The sequence below is a fragment of the Triticum aestivum genome, chromosome 1B, assembly GCF_018294505.1.
Source record: "Triticum aestivum cultivar Chinese Spring chromosome 1B, IWGSC CS RefSeq v2.1, whole genome shotgun sequence".
NCBI classification, from domain to species: domain Eukaryota; kingdom Viridiplantae; phylum Streptophyta; class Magnoliopsida; order Poales; family Poaceae; genus Triticum; species Triticum aestivum.
The window spans coordinates 503,889,365-503,897,215 of record NC_057795.1 but is presented as its reverse complement, the minus strand read 5'-3'; the positions used below and the strand labels follow the sequence as shown (position 1 = coordinate 503,897,215).

Sequence of the window (7,851 nt, the reverse complement as noted above, 5' to 3'; positions counted from 1 at the left end):
CCGCAGCCGCTGCTCCGCCCGAGCCTCCCGTCGCCCGCCGGCTCCGCCTCCTGCACTCCGCCCCGCCGCCTCGCCGCCGTCCAACTCCGGCGACCGGAGCGCCACCGGTCCAGGCCGGCCCTGTCTCCTTCTCCTTCTCCCTGTCCTTCCTCTCCCCCGCGCTCATCTCCCTCTCTCTCCCGTGATGCAGAAGGAGGCCGCCATGGATGGCGCCCCAAGCTTCAAGTCCGGCCAAGCGTCGCCCCAAGCTCCGTCCACCGCCGCCCTTGCCCGGATCCGGCCTCCCTCGACTTGATCTACCCATTCCCGGCCATCCCGAGCCCCGCCGGAGTCCCACGCACCCTCCACGCCGGCGTTGACTTCCGCCATGGCTGCTCTGTTCGAGGAATGGAGTTTCCCCGATCTGGATCCCGCGCTGGTAGTTTTTCACTAAGTCCCGAAATATTTTGCATAATCATGTCATGTTCATCGCATCATATCTCTGCATCCCTAGCTCCGTTTCGTGCGTGCAATATGTCAAATTGTTCGTCTCAATGAGTACTTCATTTCATTCCATTGCATCATGTTCATTTGAGCTCATCTTGATGCCTGAATCATCGTTGCAAAAGTGCTTCATAATGTTGTCTGCTATCTGGTAACAGAACATGCTCATTTGTCATTTTTGCCATGATTGATGTGTGCATCCTATGAGGTTGATGTCTACATGTGTTTTGATCTATGACATGTCTTCTTTACAGAGATGCTTACCATGTATTTTTGTGATCAATATGGTGACTAGCACAAGCATGCAAACTAGGCTTCGTGTTGTTGCTGATTTTAGTCCGTCTTCTGCTGTTATTTGATGCTATGTAAACATGATGCTACAGAGAGATCCATGCATATTTTGAGATACTTCAGTAAGGATGTTTTGAACATATGGTTATTGTCTATCCATTCATGCCCCTGGTTGCAATTATGGAGTAGTCTAGCATGTCATTTTCGTGCTCTACTTTTGTTTCAAAATATTTCCTGGCAGATTGTTTACATGTTATTCAATTTTGCCAAGGTTGTTGTAGTTGATCCTTACATGCCATGAACTTGTTCTTGCCTTGGTTTGTTTCATAAACATGTCTTCTTGATGATGCTATGCTTATCTTGTCATGCAATGACTTGCGGTGAGTGAATCGAGCTTGTTAAGTAGTGTACTTGCTGTTACTGTTTTGCTAGGCTGAATCTGTTATTTCGTGATGCTATGTAAACCTGATCCTACTAGTCATTCTATGCATAATCTGGAGATGTTCACTAAGGGTGTTTTGTTCTACATGTCATGCTCTATCCATTCATGCCCCTTGTTGCATTTATAGCCTGCTGTAGCTTGTTGTAATCTTGCTCCAAAGTTGCTAAATAATGTTGCTGTCAGCCTGTTAACATTAAGTTCAGTTGCCATGCTTGTTGTTAGTGACACATGCGCCCTATGAACTTGTTATTGCCATGCTTAGCTTCATAATCATGTCTTCTTACTGTTGGTTGTCTTGCCATGCCATGTATTGCTCTGTGGTGAGTGGTACAAGCTCATCTACATGCCTACTTATCATTGTTCCTGCCATGTTTGAATCTGTAATATAACTTGCTATGTTTACATGGGTGCCATCATATCTTCTGATCCTTTTTGGCTCTTGGTCAGTAAAGGACTTTTGTTCTATGCATTTAGTAGTATCATGCCATGCCTTTTTTTTGCCATGATAAGTTTCTGTAACATGTTGCTTGATAGCTCTAAACATTGCAACCTGATGTTATTTTCTGCAAAGTCTGAACTGATATTATTTGCGATCTTGCCATGTGTGTTTGAGCATTTTCTAGTGATTTCTGGAGATAGCTCAGTGTTCATGTTTTGTTATGATTTACCTGTACATCATGCCCATGTCTTTTGTTTTCTTGTTGAGGTCCTGTAGCATGTTGTTTTGATGCTTGCAATATGCCTAATTGCTGTTTTGGACAGATTGTTGCTATAACTTGTATAGTGTGTATGGGTTGAACCGTTGCTCCGTTTTGAGTATGCTCTATATGAAACTTGCTTAGTTTTGCATGTAGTTTCATATTATCATTTTGCATCCTTGTTTTGAGGTGTTTGCTTGATGTTTGTATGCATTTTGCATCAATGCCATGTTTAACTTGTTTTGCTCATATCTTCTAGGCCGTAGCTCCAAATCTAAATGAATTTTATATGTAACTTGACTAGAATCTCATGTAGATCATCTTTGTGCATCTTAACTTGCTGTTTAACAACTTGAACATAAGGTTTATTCATATCTGGACCAATTTCAAAATATGCATATGAGGACTTACCGGGATTGTTATATGTTGTTCCCGGCCTCATTTAAACTTGCCTTGATGTGTTGCTCTTGTTTGCATCATCTCTTGCCATGAGTAGTTTCATGTAGCTTTGTCATGCATCATGCTTGTTGTGCATCATGTCTTGTCTATGTGTGGTGTGTTTACTATGTTGTGTGCTTCTTCTCGATAGTTCCCGTTTCGTTGCGATCGTGAGGATTCGTTCGTCTACGCTTGGTTCGTCTTCGTGGCTTCATCCGTTCGTCTTCTTCATGGACTCGTTCTTCTTCCTTGCGGGATTTCAGGCAAGATGACCGCTACCCTGGATCTCACTACTATCATTGCTATGCTAGTTGCTTCGTTCAATCGCTTTGCTGCACTACCTATCTTTTGCTCATCAAGCCTCCCAAATTGCCATGAACCTTTAACCTTTGACACTATTCCTAGCAAACCATTGCTTGGCTATGTTACCGCTTTGCTCAGCCCCTCTTATAGCGTTGTTAGTTGCAGGTGAAGTTGAAGATTTCTTCATGGTGGACAGGATTTTGGTTGGGATATCACAATATCTCTTATATTATTAATGCATCTATATACTTGGTAAAGGGTGGAAGGCTCGGCCTTATGCCTGGTGTTTTTTTCCACTCTTGCCGCCCTAGTTTCCGTCATACCAGTGTTATGTTCCCGGATTTTGCGTTCCTTACACGGTCGGGTGATTTATGGGACCCCCTTGACAGTTCGCTTTGAATAAAACTCCTCCAGCAAGGCCCAACCTTGGTTTTACCATTTGCCTCACCACCACATATATTTCCCTTGGGAGTAATTAACCCAAGGGTCATCTTTATTTAAGCCCCCCCCCCCTCCCGGGCCAATGCTTGTCTAAGTGTTGGTCCAAACTAGAGCACCATGCGGGGCCATCCCTTGGCAACTTGGGTTACGTTGGTTCCTGTACGCTTCGCTCATCCGGTGTGCCCTAAGAACGAGATATGTGCAGCTCCTATCGGGATTTGTCGGCACAGCGGGCGGTCTTGCTGGTCTTGTTTTACCATTGTCGAAATGTCTTGTAAACCGGGATTCCGAGTCTGATCGGGTCTTCCTGGGAGAAGGTATATCCTTCGTTGATCGCGAGAGCTTATCATGGGCTAAGTTGGGACACCCCTGCAGGGTATAATGTTTCGAAAGCCATGCATGCGGTTATTGGCAGATGGGAATTTGTTAATGTCCGGTTGTAGATAACTTGACACCTGATTCGAATTAAAACGCATCAACCGTGTGTGTAGCCGTGATGGTCTCTTCTCGGCAGAGTCCGGGAAGTGAACACGGTTTTGGGTTATGTTTGACGTAAGTAGGAGTTCAGGATCACTTCTTGATCATTGCTAGCTTCACGACCGTTCTGCTTGCTCTCTTCTCGCTCTTATTTGCGTATGTTAGCCACCATATATGCTTAGTTGCTGCTGCAACCTCACCACTTTACCCCTTCCTTTCCTATTAAGCTTTGCTAGTCTTGATACCCATGGTAATGGGATTGCTGAGTCCTCGTGGCTCACAGATTACTACAACAACAGTTGCAGGTACAGGTTATGCGATGATCATGACACGAGAGCGATGCTTGATTGCGTTGAGTTCTTCTTCTGCTTCTTCGATCAGGGGATAGGTTCCAGGTCGGCAGCCTGGACTAGCAGGGTGGATGTCGTTTAAGTCTCTGTTTGTGTTTCATCCGTAGACGGATGATGCTCTTATGTATTGTGATGTTGTATTCGTGTGGCATTGTATGCCTCTTGTATGTATCCCCATCTATTATGTAATGTTGATGTAATGATATCCACCTTGCAAAAGCGTTTCAATATGCGGGTCTATCCTTGGTGGGACCTTCGAGTTCCTTTTGGATAGGGTCGCATATTGGGCGTGACAACTCCTCCTGCCAACCTCCACACCGTCACCGCTGCTGGAGCTATGCGGAGCTCACCACCCACAACAACTCTTCCCCGAACACCTGAGCCTCCCGAGACAGCGCCTCCATGGAGGGTACGACGCTCAAGACGCTGCCGCCGCCCAATCCAGATGGAATTTTGGACTTCCGTCCGGGAGGGGTTCGGAGGTGGATAGGAGGGACCTCGACTTAGCCTCTAGGGAGGGTAACGGCTTCGAGGGACGTCGCCGATGATGGGCCGAACCAGCCGACCAAAGTTTCCTCCGGTCCCCATCCTATACCACCAAACCACCGTTTGCTCCGGATCCGGCAGCGAGCCGTGAACCGAAACCTGCAGAGATGAAAGTGCCATGGTGCTCAACCCACCAGGAAGGAGGATCAAAAAGAACAGTCGTCGTAGATCATCCAGGCGTCGAATTCATCAATCAGACATGGCCAGCGATGAACACCACCACCCCGCGCCAGCCGACGGCGTCCAAGCGCCGGATCCAGAGGGATCTGACCTGAACCCGGCGACTCCCGCGACCACCCGGTCTTGCCCACTCACCCCGCTGGTCTAGCCCCAACCGATCTAGAGGGTGGCCGCCGCTCTGCTACTCCTTGCAGGGATCAGATCGGGACCTTGCCGCCGGAAGGAGCCACACCTGGACGAAGCGACCCCGCCTCGAGCACGCACCTCCACATCATGCATCGGGCCTCATAGCATGGCCAACACCAAGCAGCCGCTCCCCGGAGGGCGCCTTAGCCCTGCTGTAGTCCCACGCTGATCCGCCCGAGGCCTGCAGTGAGCCGCCACCGACGGGACCCAAGCCGGGAGAGAGAGAACGCCCCGCCGCCGCCGTCCTCGAACCCGCGCAGGCTTTGCCAGCAAGGCCTCAGGCGCCGGCGAGACAAGGAGTCTGGTGGACTGCCTGCGGCGACGATATTGGATCGCCCCTGCCGTCACCCGAGCGGGATGACCCGGGGGGTGCGGGAACTTAAATTGGGGGAAAATTTCACTTCCCCGGCCTCTGCACCAACTAGGGATGCATACTGCCTTTTAAGTATGAGTACTAGGATTTTTAATCTCGATTACGCACCGAGCCTGGTCCTCAATAAATGCGTGAGTACCAGGAAAGCCTGGTCCTCAAGAATATATAGGAACCTAAATTCGCCTCCGTGAGGATTTGAACCCAGGTGTTGGGTTTGTACATCCACTCCCCCAACCAGTTGAGCCAGGCTAAAATTCATATGGAATCGAATCCTATGAATCAAAGGACCAACCTAGAAAAAATTCCTAAGGATTTCAATTCTCCAAAAAACCTATAGAATTCCTTTTAATCATAGGATAGCTTGCTCTTTGGATAGGGTTGCAAGAGAGGTCCCCGCTAGGCCCGCAAAACATGAGAAAATAGTATAAAATGAACTAGACGTGTCGAACTCTCCTAGCGAAAGATTCACAAGCTTGAAAGAAGGGACGGGTTTCTGGCGGGCTGCCTCTTGCACCCCTCCTTTGGAGGGTTTACTCATATGTGAAGTGGGTTAAAATGAACGGGAAGGCAGGGCAAAAAATGTCATCCAGGATCTTGCCATAAAGAACAACAACCTAGAGAGAATCAAGGATTGTGAGGCTAAAAAGTTTAGGCAACAAGAAAGGAGGATGATGGGAAGGATGCAGAAAGAGCAGCTGAATTCTAGGGACAGGACGATTGCCTTTGGTGCTTTATTATATTACACGTTGTTTGCCATCATGTTTGCTATAACTGTTAGCAAATATCTGATGGCTCATGTAGGTTGTAGAGATTTTATTCAACGCACAAACAATTATTTCAAAACTAACTTGTGGGGATGGGTTAGAATCCACTGTCCAATACCCAGTAATTTTTGGGCACTAAGCTTTAGGGATGGATTAGAGTTGCCCTTACCCTGTGTATCTGGAGTTTTTGCATCTGAAAGGAGCACAAGAGCTAGCCCAGCCACACAGGTCCCTGCCCCCAGAAATTGCCAGAAAGAATATCTCGTGCCTAGTGCGTACCAGGTGAGTATGATGGCCCATACAACAGTCCAACAATCCAACAATGTTACGCTGGTGATGGATGAGTACTGGTACGCCTCGGTAACTGCAACGGAAGTTTGAGGTTTATAAGATGGTTATATATGTTCATCACCAGGAGCAAGGATTGCATTTAGTATCTAACTGAAATCCATATTGCTTGTTGTACTCACCCAGATAGTTCCCCTGGACATCGACGAAGGCCAGCACTAAGTACCAATACCAAGGTATCTACAAGACACGAGCGGCCAAAATAGTGAGACGTGAAACCACATCAGGTAAGCTCCACGGTTGATTTTCATACAGCTATGCTCACCCGCAGCTTCTGTCGTCGACGCAAGAGGATCGGCACATAAACTAAGGTCAACAGGAGATGTGTGCAGAATGATTGCGCGAGTGGTGTGTCAACTCCTGCATAAATACATGGAATTATATGCTTTACCGAGTGATGATTTCTTGCGTAGGAATTAGGCCAATGCGGCAGATGGGTGATTGAGTAAGAAGATTAGCAAGTGCTGTATGAAATGATAATTTGGATATATGGAGATTGCTGAGAAGGATGGTACCGAGATTGGCGATGAAAGAGGAGGCGAAGCTGCAGGCCGCCATGGAGAAGGCCACGAGCTGGCCAAGGAAGAGCACCAGCAGCAGGCGCCATGCGTCGTCCTTGGTCCGGATCTCCATGGGCCTGCCTGACCAAGGTGCACGCTGAAAACACAAGCCTCAGATTTGTATTAGATGCAGAGGAGAGTCTCCATGGGCCTGCCTGCGCATGGATCGAGCAGCACGCCAGTATGTGACGGGTCCATTGATTTATGTTTTTCTTTGTGCTATGAGGTGTCTGGATCTCATCATTTAAGTGAGCAGCTCGTGTCTCATTAATTCCTCTCCTGTCGAGGCATCCGGCCGGGCCTGTTTTGGTTTTTGATTCACTACTGCAACTGCCTGAAAGGAGTAGACAGTAGACAGTTGGCAGTTGGCAGTTGATACGCCCATGTCAGATTTGCTGCAGGGAAAGGGAGAGGATCTGATGGAGTCTGCTGGTAGGCATGTTGGGACAGTATTGAGCAGACGAAACGAAATATCCGCTGCATATAGATATGCAAGTACGTCAGATGAGTACCAACCATATTTATTCATAAATAAGCTTTACACCAATACAAAAAAGCGCAATTTGATGCTTGTGGCGGGATTTTTGGCACCATGGCCGTCAGTCAAAACATGACAAAATATTCACTCCCCTGTACTAGGTTTCATCTGCATTAGCAAAACATCAAAAAGAAAAATGCTTGGAACTAGTAATCTCCACCGTGACACTTATTCCAATCTGAATATACAATATTTGCAAATAAACTTATTTTGCACTAGGCAGGCAGCTCACACATGGAGCTCGTCGGCACCTGCTCAGGGAGTATAAACAGACATGATTAGCAGTTTGATTCACAGCAGGGGTACGACAGACGGATATTTAAAAAAAAAAGAAATTTGTAGCAAATAATTCAAATTGTAGCTGTTGAAGGAACGTCGCCTTTCACTCTAATTTTCGGCACACAGGTTGCTTGTGGTAAAATCCTGTTACTTT

The 7,851-nt window shown here is 47.3% G+C and overlaps 1 protein-coding gene across 1 annotated transcript in view; it reads right to left on the bottom strand.

The window, feature by feature from the left end:
• LOC123093372 (solute carrier family 35 member F2) overlaps nt 1-7,173 on the bottom strand; it is a 23,139-nt gene extending 15,966 nt beyond the window's left edge. The window contains exons 1-4 of the mRNA XM_044515332.1: nt 6,836-7,173; nt 6,586-6,680; nt 6,443-6,500; nt 6,142-6,336 (exon numbers count right to left, since the gene is read on the bottom strand). Coding sequence (XP_044371267.1) covers nt 6,142-6,336; nt 6,443-6,500; nt 6,586-6,680; nt 6,836-6,953 — 466 coding nt within the window. The 5' untranslated portion in view covers nt 6,954-7,173. The remainder of the gene's footprint in view (nt 1-6,141; nt 6,337-6,442; nt 6,501-6,585; nt 6,681-6,835) is intronic.
• Between the last annotated feature and the right edge of the window lie 678 nt (nt 7,174-7,851).